General features: G+C 42.5%; 1 protein-coding gene across 2 annotated transcripts in view; it reads left to right on the forward strand.

Annotated features, from left to right (window-relative positions):
- Positions 1 to 7,293: 7,293 nt before the first annotated feature.
- Positions 7,294 to 13,428, forward strand: part of GPLD1 (glycosylphosphatidylinositol specific phospholipase D1) — a 51,743-nt gene continuing 45,608 nt past the window's right edge. Inside the window, exons 1-3 of one of the 2 annotated variants that reach the window (XM_061398711.1) lie at positions 7,294 to 7,504; positions 7,971 to 8,053; positions 10,538 to 10,593. In XM_061398711.1, coding sequence (XP_061254695.1) covers positions 7,479 to 7,504; positions 7,971 to 8,053; positions 10,538 to 10,593 — 165 coding nt within the window. In that variant the 5' untranslated portion in view covers positions 7,294 to 7,478. Of the gene's footprint in view, positions 7,505 to 7,831; positions 8,054 to 10,537; positions 10,594 to 13,428 lie in introns of those variants that run through there. The other variant, XM_061398712.1, reaches the window with a different exon arrangement.

Raw genomic sequence — 13,428 nt, forward strand, 5'->3', positions numbered from 1 at the left:
GGACGCGGAGCAGCGCCCTTAGCGCCGCTCAGCGGCGAACTTTAGACCTTGTTTGACCGAGGGCGCCAGCAGGCTTGGCTTCCTGCGCGACCTGGGAAGGATCGCGGATGCGAATGGGAAAGCTCGCTGGTAGAGGCGCCTGCGGACCCGCGTCAGCTTTGTAACTATTCCTTAGCCCCTCCGCCGCTCCCTCTCACCACCAATCCCGCAACCAGCTTTCCCCGCCGCTGGAATTAGTGCTTGGTCCATGGATGTGCCGATGTCAGCCCCAGTTTCTTAGGACGTGAGCAGCATGCTTCACTGTCGTAGCTCCTGTGCATTTAGAATCTGGGGCAAGTGTTCTCGGAGGGGGTGCAGTGTGGCCCAGCGTTCTGCTGCCTGGATGCTTGTCTATTTCTGCGTTAACTGGGAGCAGGGATGCCCTTGATATAAGCGCCTTTGGAGAGGAACAGACTTGGATCAAACTCAGAATCTCTTGTTGACAAGCCGTGTGACCTTCCACAAGTCCTTTACCCTGGGTCCGCTGCTTTGCGGGATGGAATGATAACCTGCCCCATAGGTTTGTTGTGGGAGAAGGTATAAGGCTCGGTACAGTTGCTACCTTAAATTCAGCTCAGTGTTAAAATCCATGCTAGCTGACCTGGGTCAAACAACTAGTGAGATTAAAATGTCCACTAAAAAGATGCACAATTTGAGAGTTTCTAGTTTTATTTGGGGCAAAATGAGGACTGCAGCCCGGGAGGCAGCACCTCAGCTCTAAGAGACTGCTCCAAAGAGGCAGAGGGGGGAGGTCAGTATATAAGATTTTGGTGAAGGAGGGAGTTCAATACAATTAAGTGCTCATTTTACAAAAGGTTTTCTGCTAGTCGGGCTTCCCTTGTGGCTCAGCTGGTAAAGAATCCTCCTGCAGTGCAGGAGACCTGGGTTCGATCTCTGGGTTGGGAAGATCCCCTGGAGAAGGGAAAGGCTACCCACTCCAGTATTTTGGCCTAGAGAGTCCAGGGGGTCGCAAAGAGCCGGACACAACTGAGCGACTTTGACTTTCACTTTACTGCTGGTCAGGAGGCTCTGACGTCACCATGAAGAGATTTAATGCTTTTAGCGCCTTTCTAGATATGAGGAGATGCAAGTATTGGAATCATGAAATCAGTTCCTAAAAATGTCCAACTGTCTAAAGACCTGTCCCACCAGATTCCCTGGAGCACAGAGTGCCTCCCTCCACCCTGAATTCCCTCAGGGAGTGTTGAAGTTCAACAGCTGTAGCACCAGAGGGTTCAATCTCTGCAGAGGCACATGGCAAGTGCTTTTGTTCGGTGGCTAACAATGCTCTTGGCAAGTGCCAATTTGTAGCTGACAAAAGTTAGGCTACCAGGGAGTCAACAGGACCCTTTTGTCAAAATCAAGCAACCAAGGTATGATCACAATTAGACTTTGCCTAAAACTCTGGAAGTAGCAAGGAAGCCTCAACTTTGATGATATAAATAGCAGGCCTATACTCAGAGTCTGTGGGTTCAAATGAAACCTAACTCTCTGAGTTGATTTAGGATCACTAGTCCCCAAAAACTCCCTATATTTCTACTAAGAGGAGAGGCTCTTGCTGGCTCTGGTAGATAGAGCCTGTGGTGTTTCACAGAAAGTTTTCCCTTCTCAGGTTCAAAGGATTTGTTAACAAGCCACTCGTTATATACAAACAAATAATACCAATATTTATTAGAGAATTATCCAGCTTACTTTCAATATACTAACATTAAAAAAGAAATAGAAACAGCAGAGGATACATCATCAAATTGGGTTTTGACCAACATCCAGACTTAGCACTGGGAAGTCCCATGACACAGCTCATCTGGAGTCCCAATTGGGAAAATGTCCCAGGAAGTGAGTCTGCTCTGTGGGTGAAAAATTACAGTTCAGTAGTCGTTCAGTTGCTCACGCATATCTGGCTCTTTGCAACCGCATGGACTGCAAACTGCCAGTCTTCCCTGTTCTTCACCATCTCCTAGAGCTTGCTCAAACTCATGTCCATCAAGTCAGTGATGCTATCCAAGCATCTCATCCTCTGTGGTCCCCTTCTCCTCCTGCCTTCAATCTTTCCCAGCATCAGGGTCTTTTCCAATGAACTGACTGTTTGTATCAGGTGGCCAAGATATTGGAGCTTTAGCATCAGTCTTTCCAATGAATATTCAAGGCTGATTTTCTTTAGGATTGACTGGTTTGATCTTGCTGTCCATGGGACTCTCAAGAATATTCTCCAACACCACAGTTTCAAGGCATCAATTCTTCAGTGCTCAGCCTTCTTTATGGTCCAACTCTCAGATCCATACGTGACTACTGGAAAAAACATATCTTTGACTATTCAGACCTTTGTTGGCATTGTCTCTGCTTTTTAATATGCTGTCTAGGTTTGTCATAGCTTTTCTTCCAAGGAGCAAGTGTCTTAATTTCATTAAATTTCTTTTTAATTTCACAGTTCAAGGCTCCTGCTTATAATCCCAGAACATAAACTGATATCATCATCAATCTGTGAGCAAATTGCAGCTCTGATTTCATGTTAAGGCTGTTTGTTTTGTCCTGTAAAACTTGGAATTTTGTTAAGCCTGGGGCTTGGTTGGCCTAATCCCCTCCAGGGAAGGTAGGTCCCCTATCTTATGTATGGGGCTTATCTATGAAATCTTGCACTCAGAGTCAAGGTAGTGTCCAGGTAGGTTAGAAGCAAGGTCAGAAGCCTTCCCTGCTTTGTCTCTGAAATCTAAAGACTATTTAGTTTCCCTAACAGTGGGCAAATCACTGCAGATGGTGACTGCAGCCATGAAATTAAAAGACGCTTACTCCTTGGAAGGAAAGTTATGACCAACCTAGATAGCATATTCAAAAGCAGAGACATTACTTTGCCAACAAAGGTCCGTCTAGTCAAGGCTATGGTTTTTCCTGTGGTCATGTATGGATGTGAGAGTTGGATTGTGAAGAAGGCTGAGCGCCGAAGAATTGATGCTTTTGAACTGTGGTGTTGGAGAAGACTGTTGAGAGTCCCTTGGACTGCAAGGAGATCCAACCAGTCCATTCTGAAGGAGATCAGCCCTGGGATTTCTTTGGAAGGAATGATGCTGAAGCTGAAACTCCAGTACTTTGGCCACCTCATGTGAAGAGTTGACTGATTGGAAAAGACTCTGATGCTGGGAGGGATTGGGGGCAGGAGGAGAAGGGGATGACAGAGGATGAGATGGCTGGATGGCATCACCGACTCGATGGACGTGAGTTTGAGTGAATTCCGGGAGTTGGTGATGGACAGGGAGGCCTGGCGTGCTGTGATTCATGGGGTCGCAAAGAGTCGGACACGACTGAGCGACTGAACTGAACTGAACAGTGGGCTCTTCAACTTTTTCTAGATTTTTTTTTGTGAAAGGCCGAGGTTGTACTTTATATTTTGACTTTGGTTTTTGCTGAGTTACTGTCATTCATTCTTGAGTTGGTCACATTTGTAGCAGGAATGGCAATAGCATTGGGTTCCCTGGTGGCTCAGATGGTTAAAAAAATCCGCCTATAATGAGGAAGACCTTGGTTCAATCCGTGGGCCGGGAAGATCCCCTGGAGAAGGGAACACCTACCGACTCCAGTATTCTGGCCTGGAGAATTTCATGGACAGAGAAGTCTGGCGGGCTACAGTCCATGGGTTTCAAAGAGCTGGGCACAACTGAGCTACTTGCACTTTCAAACAGAGTTTAATCTTTCTTGTATTCTGTTGAAGGAATTGTGGGTGAGAGGCAGTGCTGAGTTTGAGTAGGCTCCAGGAGTTGGTGATGGGGAGTTGGGACAGGGAAGCCTGGCATGCTGCAGTCCATGGAATTGCAAAGAGTCGAACACGATTGAGCAGATGAACTGAACTGGCCTGTGGAACTGGTGTGTTTCCATCTTCTGCCTGCAGAGGAAGCTCTACGGATGGTTGATTTCTAAGGTTTGGGGAAATCTGTTTTGTTGAGCAAACTAAGGCCCAGAATAATGACGTCGGCTTTGTTGCTTCTCTTGATCTGAAATAACTCTTATTTTTCCAAGGTTCTATTTCAAACAGTGTCCACTCTGCATAGGGCCCATAGTATTTTTATGGGAACACGAAAATGTTTCCCTTCTTATAAAGTCAGAATTAAAAAATAAGATTTTAAGTATTAAGATATTAACCTTGATACCAATGCAGATGTAAAAGGTGATTTTTTTAAAAAAGAAAAATGTTTATTCTTATGAAAGAGGAGGCCCCCACCAAGGCAAAAGTGCCTAGGGCCTAGGAAATTCACCATGTCCCTTGCCTGACTCCCCCACTATTCTGTGCTCTTTGCAAACTCCCATTCAGAGCAGGAATGATTCCCTCCTGACTCCCATCTTGCTTCTAGGCTGCTCTGACACCTCCCAGAGCTGGCCAGGTGTGTTCACCAGGGCTTGAAAGGATAAGACCACCTAGTGACAGGGACCTTTCTTCCTTTCCCCTTGGCTTTCCCCTGTCCTGAGCACCTCCACCTCCTAGCTTTTACCTTTCTCCATCCTCTCTTCCTTTCACTCTAAGGACACTATGATGACAGCAGCGTATTAGAATGTGTAGATGTGAGCTGAAAGTGTCTGCTTTATCTCAAACGTTTCTGGACCTTAAAATTGTATTTCATTTATCTACACAAGGAGATCCGGCTTCACTTTAAACGCCCTACCCAGTGCTGGATTTATACACAAATCTATATTGTTATTAAAAATGTATTGCTGTATATGTTGACTGTAAAATTATTTTTCTTATTTTTGAATTCAATAAGAAATATAGTTACACAGTAGAAGTCTTTTGGGGGAGAGAGGGGCTTGTGGGATCTTAGTTTCTGACCAGGGATCGAGCTGGGCCCCAACAGTGAAAGCGCTGGGTCCCAACCACTGGATCACCAGGGAATTCCCTCAATAGAAGTCTTAGGTATATCTTTTAGAAAGGCAAAATTCAAATTCTTTTGAACGACGATGTTGTTGTTTAGTTGCTAACTCATTTCTGACTCTTTGCCATGCCACGGACTGTAGCCCGCCAGGCTCCTCTGCTCATGGGATTTACCAGGCAAAATATACTGGAGTGGCTTGCCATGTCCCTTTCTAGGGGATCTTCCTGACTGAGGGATAGAACCAGCATCTCCTGCATTGGCAGATGGATTCTTTACCACTGAGCCCCTGGGGAAGCCAACGTGTATTGAACACTTAAACTGTGTACCAGTCTCTATTCTAAGCATGTTACTGTATTTAATCATCTGATCTTCATGACGACCCTATGTGGTGGGCAGTATTATTATTCCCATTTTTTATGGATAATTTTATAAGTAAGGAAACTGAGACAAATAAACTTCTAGTAACTTTGTCCAATGTCACCCCAGTAGAAGGCAGTAGAACAAGGACCCAAATGAAACCCAAGGCCTTGTGCTCAAGCTTATACTTCCTGCCCCCATTCCTTAATGGACCTGCTTGTTTACTTCTCAACTTGCATCTCTATTTATAGAAAAGCTCTGAATGGTAGACTCATGGTCTCTATTTTATGACGAAGCCACCTGTATTAGGAAAGAGGGCAGGGGGGTAGAAAGAAAAATAATTCCATACACATTTGTCAGATAGTTTTCTTAATATTGCAAGCTGTATTTTAACTTTCCTTTAAAAGTCGTATCTTTGTTTTCATGGTTACAAAGGTAATACAAACTTCACAAAAGCTCAAGCAGTATTGTCCTGTAAAGGCCCTATCTCATAACTTATCACACTAGACTGCCTAAGCAAGTAATTACCTCTCGTTCTGTTGCATACATAAAATTAAGTCATTCTGAACCGTAAACACGAAAATTATATGTAATGAGAAACTCGGGATCAGTATTGCTTAGTTACGGATCCCTGAACCTGTTTCTTTCTCTGGAGCTTTGTGGATGGATTTGTCTTATTAAATCTGATTAGATATCGTTTTCAGGCAGTGCTTCATCTTCCCTGTTGACCCTTTGCAGACCTCTTACTTTGTCAGTCACTGAATACTCCTGAGTCTTCTGGGCTTGTGAAGTGAAGTTGCTCAGTCATGTCCAACTCTTTTTGACCCCATGGATTGTAGCCCACCAGACTCCTCTGTCCGTGGGATTTTCCAGGCAAGAATCCTGGAGTGGGTTGCCATTTCCTTCTCCAGGGGATCTTCCTGAGCCAGGGATTGAACCTGGGTCTCCCGCACGGCGGGCAGACTCTTTACTGTCTGAGCCACCAGGGAAAGTTCTTCTGGGCTTACCAGAGCCCTAAATTGTAATCGCCACCCTCTCACATGCAGGCTTCAGAAAATCAGAGTGAGAAGGGAGAAAACTCAGAGTGAGAAGGGAGCAAATTCCATGGCCTCTGGTGGCCAGAAGGGTCCGGTAGTCTGCACATATCGTGTGGCTGGTGGGGACGGGGGAACGTGGGGAGGGTACCTCTGGCTGGGGACAGAGACCTGCCAGCTGGATGGAGTCCAGCTGATGGTCCTCACACATGGGGGCATCAGTTCATGAAGCCAGTTCTTTGTTTGTTTGTTTTTTAAAAACAGCTAGAAGTCAGGTTTTTTGTTTGTGTTTTAGGTTGTGCTGCACAGCTTTTGGGATCTTATTTCCCACACCAGGAATTGAACCTGGGGCTCTCAGCTAGTGAAAGCACAGAGTCGTAGCCAGTGGACCAGCAGCAAATTCCCAGAAATCTAGATTTATATGCAGATTTTTCCTGTTTAAAAAAAAAAAAAGTCGTAAGTTTATAAAACAATCCATTTGCCAAACAAAACACTCAGTTTATGGCCTCTGACCTACAGTCAGGAGCAGCAGGGCCTCATGCCATCGGGGTTGGGGAAGAGCTGTTAGCATTGTTTTCCTTGGGAATTTGCAGGAGCAAAGGAAACTTGGCAGACACCCGAGGGTCTCAGACCATCCCGTCTTCTCTTCTTCTCTTCCATTTGGCTAACCTGAATGAACACTGTGTCCTCCCCCTCTTTCAAAATAAACTTTCCTGCTTCTAATGTTATGCGTCATTCGAGCTTTAAGATCACCATCATTTCTACAAAGAGTTATACCTAAGTTCTCCCATTGATTAAGTGCAATAGATTGCATACTTGTAACGTCAGGTGTATTCTGAACCTCTCATTTTCTGAATCCTTCTTTCTTGGTCCAAAATCTGTCGCTCTCCACTCACACTCCCCTCTCCCCCACTGAAAGTGTTATCAGCATCTTTGCTTGCAGGAATCTGACCAGGCAGCAGGTTCTGGATAAGGGCTATAAGAACAGCAGGTTCTGGATAAGGGCTATAAGAACAGCCGGGGAGAAAGAGACCAGGAGAAGTTGCTGTTGTGTAATCCCATGCAAGTGTCATTATCTGTTGCCAAATACTGAAAGAGAAGCTGGTTCCAACTGATCATCATAAAACCTTTCCCAGCACTTGTGGCTGCAGAGGCCGAGGAAGCAGGGCAACCAGATATATGTGCGGAAAAAATGCAAGAGAAATCGACTCTTGTGAGGTGAGGTGGTCCAATATATGGATTATCAATACAATCAATAACTTTTAAAGATAAAGGTTATCAATATCTTTTTTTTTTTAAAGAAAGTAAAGAATATTTGGAGACCACTTTGCATCTCCATCCAAATATCATATTAAAAAGAAATCCAGGAGAAACCAGAGTCCGGTGATGGGAATGCTCATACCGGGAGGCATTGAGATTTCAGTTTATCCCTTTTTTTTTTTTCTCCTTTCCTCTCCCAGGTGGAGTTTGTTTGCTGTCCTGGTGAAGTTAAACAGTAGTTAAACAGTTGACTTCACTGGGAAATGATATTATTTTGAAATGAGGCAGGGTTTCCCGTGTCAGTGACCTGGTTAGAGGGAGAGCAGCTGGTCTGGGCCAGGCTTCTAGACTCCGTGCTGCCGCAGCTCTGAGCATTGCTCGTCACCATAGGAGCGGGGAGTAATGAGAGCATGTCTGCTTTCAGATTCTGGTCAGGACTGCTGATGCTACTGGGCTTCCTCTGCCCTAGAAGTTCACCATGTGGCATTTCGACACACATAGAAATAGGTAAGTGGCAGCCTCTTGTCGTGGTATGAAGGACAGTGTATCTGTCAGAAACGTTAAGGAGGGGATTTAAAATCTATCCCACTTGTTGACAACAAGTTCCCCTGCTGCCCTGAGCCATGCGGCAGCAAAGGGGAGAAAGCCCAGGCTGGAGTCGTCCAGGGCTGGGGACTGACTATCGGAGTGAAGTCCATGGAGAAGCAGGAAGGTGCTTTGATCACTGTGTCTCGGGCTGTTTCTCTGCATGGGGAAATAGGAACTGGATAAACTTGGCGGGGGGCGTCCCATGAAGCAGAAGAACTGATAGAATAGGAGAAGAGAAAAATGGGGGTAGTGTGGTAGGAGTAGAGGAATCTATTTTTGTTTTTACATTTTCAAGTATACGTGAAGGACCACATGTAGCCACAGGACTGGGTCCCCTGAGTCAAACGGCTTTAAAGATGGTTGGCTTCAGGGAGAGCAAGGAAGCGGGGGAATTTGAATGGTCCCTGGTATTAGAGATACCCAGAATGATGGCAGGATTTGGGGAGCCTAGGGATATAATAAGCTGATGCCTGTGAGCTCGGGGCAAAGGCTGAGTGATCTGGATAAAGGTAGATGGTAGCACAAAAGGTTGGTTCTTGGATGAAATGTATTCGTAATGTTTTTTTACTCTTTGGATAAAAACAGTAACAATGTTTTAGTTATGCTGCCTCTAGAAGGTTCAAAGCAGAACAAGATTATGAATGAAAAATGAAAATTTGGAAAGGGGGCAGGGAGGCTTAAGAGGGAGGGGATATATGCATATTTATGACTGACTCATGTTGTTGTACAGCAGAAACTAACACAGCATTGTAAAGCAACTATTCCCCAATTTAAAGAACATATGAAAATTTATCAGTGCAAAACAGAATATTGAGCTCTGCTGGGCAGGAACTATATGATCACAGAATTATGATTTGAAGGAATACTAGAGGTCACTGAGTATAGTTCCTTTATTTTACAACAGAGGAAATTGATCGCAGAGAGTTTTCACAGCTAACTCATTAGTGACCTAGTCTAGAATTACATATCCTAACAGTTGGTCCAGTATTCTTTCATGAAACATCTATGCTAAAATGTTAGAGTCATTTAACATCTAAAATGTTAGATGTTAAAGTCAGGAGACAGTGGAAAAGAGACTCAGGCGTAGGTTTTAATACCAGCTCTGCTATAAACTACATGAGTGACTCTGGGCAACTCACTTTCTCTTTCTCTTTTGCAAAATGAGGGGGCTGAACTTCTTAATGAATTCTAAATTATCTTGCACATCTAAGTTCTGTGAAACTGAAATTGCTAAAAACTTTAGCAGTGGGCCAAAGAGGAACAAATATAAGTGGGGATATTCAACTTTTTAATGTTAAGAGTTAAAAAATTAGCAAGACAGATGAAATTTCAAAATTTTTAAAGTTCAGATAATTGCTTGCCTTTCTTCAGTAGGTGCCAAACAAGGGCCCTAATAATTAATATGTTAATATAAATATAACATGTTTATGTGGACATAATTGAAGGCAATTCCAAATCTGCGCAGATTGTGAGGATTCTTATCCAAAGAGATTAAAACTTTGATAATTATTTGCCAGTAACTTACATGATTTAATAAATATCTTGGTTCTTGTTTTCACTTCTTATATAAGGCCTGTGTGGATGATTGACATTTTTGTGAGTTAATTAGAATTGGCCTCCTTCATTGGTTTCAGTCTGTAAACCTCTATAATCCTATTACCTGTTATTTCTGACTGCTACGACTTTGTCTCTTTATGATATAAATGCTTATAATATGGTAGTGGCTACATTTTTGTGTATGTGACTTCCAATAGAAATAAGGTGTCACCTTTGACTGTCTCTTCAGAAGGCGTGTTCCTGTTATTGATACTAAGAAGATTGAGGATGTGGGTGTGCATATCTTATGGGTGTGGGTGTGTAGGTGGAGCACATGGCTTTTTGAGACTTTTTTTCTCCTTCTAAAATAGTCCAATGATGAGAAAACACTTGTGGGTCATTAATTCAGTCCATGGTTTACACCGTGTATTGTACAGATAAACTTGGTTTGTTGTGAATTGTTGAAGCAAAATATAACTTCTGTTTGAGTTTTTGACATGTGTCAGTCATTAGCTCATCACTTAGCCTTTTTCTGTGTGATTCTCTCACCAAACCTATGAGGTGGATGTTATTTACTTAATTTTACATAGTGGGGAACTGAAGCCTAGAGAGGTAATGTAACTTACCCAAGGTCATAAGAGCTAGTTAAGCAGAAACTGTAATTTTGATTTGTATCATAACAAGATAAATATTGTTTGAATCTAACTATCAGCTAATGAAAATTACTAGTACAAATTAAATTTTCACATCCCACTTCCTTGACAGTTACAAGCACAAAATTTTATCTTTTCCTTTTAAAATGATCTTCAGGCAGTTCTGTTTTCAGTTATAGTTGGATTTAATTCATTTATATACTCATTCTTTCAGGACACAGAGCCCTGGAGTTTCTCCACCTTCAGGATGGGAGTATTAACTACAAAGAGGTAAAAAGTTTGATTTTTTTCTTTTATTCCTTGGGCATTAGCTTCCTCTCATAGGTGACAAAAATCCTAACAGATATTGAAATATTTAGTTTCAATTAAAAAGATGAGTCCTTTTTATGTCTTTATAAAATATTAATATTTGGGGTTAAAATGTATATCTCCTTTAGCACTACTTGAATATATATAATAATGAAATATTTTATATAAATTATAGTGCGAAAAACATTTGAAAGCAGTGTTTGAGAGAATTTCTTAAAATGGTACACTTTATTTCTTTTTGTAAAGAAAAGTTATACGTAAGCCACTTTTTCCCACTTCTTATCTCTCTGTGTTATGTAAAAACTGCATCATCATGGGAAGAAGTACGTATTTATTGAGAAGTGTGCTTTGAGATTAAGACTTTTCTGCCTACTGTGCTCTTAGTACAACTAGCTGATGACTCACCTTTATCCATCTTCAAATTAGTTGAAACCATTCTGGCACTATACACTCTTTCTAATTCTATAGCTAAATAAAACTGTGACAAAGATGATTCTTAAATATTACCTTTGAGAAGAGTGGTTAAATTCTCTATGACTTCAGAATTGGATCAAATTATTTACCTGTGAGTGTTGGTAATCCAGTATGGAACGCAGGATGATACAAAAACTGAAATCTAGCATTGTTCATAAACTGCTTTTTGTCATTAGTTTCAACTTCCTTATTCACCAATTTAACAGGCCCGCTAGGGAAAAAAACAGCGTTTACATCTGTTGTCTTCACTGACCCTGATAGAAAGTGGTAGGAAAGAGGAGAAGCAAGAATCTGCCTCATTCATGGTGTGAACAATCAATCCTGAGCGTGCCCAGGGTGATTTTCTAGTAGAAGTATTCAAGCTTGCATCACTAACTTTAAACATGTTAAATGGACACACATCCTTCCCCTCAGCACTGGTCCTAATCCGTATACGGATGTCGTCACTGGAAACGGCTTGAGTGCCCTGAGAACGCACACCTCCCCCTTTTAACTCATGAAGACAGGGATTATGTTAGCTTTTCTCATGTTATCAGAAAACCTCTTTTCAAAGAGTGAGGATCTGTTTTATAACTTCGTATGTGGGGCTTTGAAGTTTCTCCTTCTCTATACTAAAACCTGCTCTCTGGTGAGTGCTGGACTCATTGGTCCAGTTTGGTGAAAGGATCCATAGGGAGGCTACCCCAAGGATGCTAGACAGATCCCACAGGCTGGTGGTGCTCAGCAAGCCCTGCACATTTAGGGTCTGGGTTCTTTTGGTTCTGGGATTATCTTTTGCTGATCCATCCAGAGGTGACTGCATTTGTAATGACTTTAACTTACCATGGCTTCTCTGATAGCTCAGTTGGTAAAGAATCTACCTGCAATTCAGGAGACCACGGCTCAATTCCTGGGTCGGGAAGATCCCCTAGAGAAGGGATAGGCTACCCACTCCAGTATTCTTGGGCTTCCCTTGTGGCTCAGCTGATAAAGAATCCTCTCACAATGCGGGAGACCTGGGTCCGATCCCTGGGTTGGGAAGATCCCCTGGAGAAGGGAAAGGCTACCCACTCCAGTATTAAGAAAGTGAAAGTTGCTCAATTGTGTCCGACTCTTTGCCACCCCATGGACTATACGGAATTCTCCAGGCCAGAATACTGGAGTGGGTAGCCTTTCCCATCTCCAGGGGATCTTCCCAACCCAGGCCTGGAGAATTCCATGGACTATACAGTCCATGGGTTGCAAAGAGTTGGACACGACTGAGCGTCTTTCACTGCTAACTTACCATAATCAAGTTAATAAGAGACTAATGCATAAAGCTGAGAAAGTCAGTTTATTAATGTATAAGAACTGTAAGAACCAAACATATCTCACACTGGTGGTAATTTTGTTGTTGTCCAGTCGCTAAGTCGTGTCTGACTCTTTATGACCCCATGGTCTGCAGTGGGCTTCCCTGTCCTTCACAATCTCCCAGAGTTTGGTGGTCATTATTGCCCTGATTTTAGTCCTTCTACAAGAATAAATATAATTTATTAGATAAATAAATAAATATGGTGTATTAACCAGGAAATCAGAACAATGGTGTTCGGTTGGTTGCTGTCTTTTCTTTGCTCTGGTCCTCCTTCACTGCCTGTAGAATAGGTTTGGTCTTTTCTGATCATAGAACTAATAGAAACTGATCATTAAAAAAATTTAAAGTTACGTTATTTTGTAAACTTGCCTTTTTGGTAATTTACTATATCAGAGAGATCATATATTTGTTCATGTCCATATTAATAGAAGTCTTTAGAATAATTTTTAACAATTACATAATTCTTTGTACCATAATTTATTTAGCCAGTTTCCTATGTTAACTTTTTATTTTGAAATAATTTAAAACTGATAGAGAAGTTGAAAAAAATTAGACAAATACTTTCGGTATGACTTTTACCTAATTCCCCCAATTGTTGATAACTTATCCTATTTGCCTTCTGAGCCTATTATACATATGATTTTCCCCCGAGCCATTTGAGAGTTAACTGCTGAAGTGGTTGTAATTACCCTTCAATGCACCCTTGTGTACAGTAATTCCCTTTACCCTCAGGGGATATGTCCCAAGACCCTCAGTGGATGCCTGCAACTGTGGACAGTTCAGTTCAGTTGGGTTGCTCAGTCTTGTCTGACTCTTTGCGACTCCATGGATCACAGCACGCCAGACTTTCCTGTCCATCACCAACTCCCAGAGTTTACCCAAACTCATGTCCATTGAGTTGGTGATGCCATCCAACCATCTCATCCTCTGTCGTCCCCTTCTCCTCCTGCCCTTAATCTTTCCCAGCATCAAGGTCTTTTCAAATGAGTCAG

The sequence above is a fragment of the Bos javanicus genome, chromosome 23 (genome assembly GCF_032452875.1).
Source record: "Bos javanicus breed banteng chromosome 23, ARS-OSU_banteng_1.0, whole genome shotgun sequence".
Classification (NCBI taxonomy): Eukaryota; Metazoa; Chordata; class Mammalia; order Artiodactyla; family Bovidae; genus Bos; species Bos javanicus.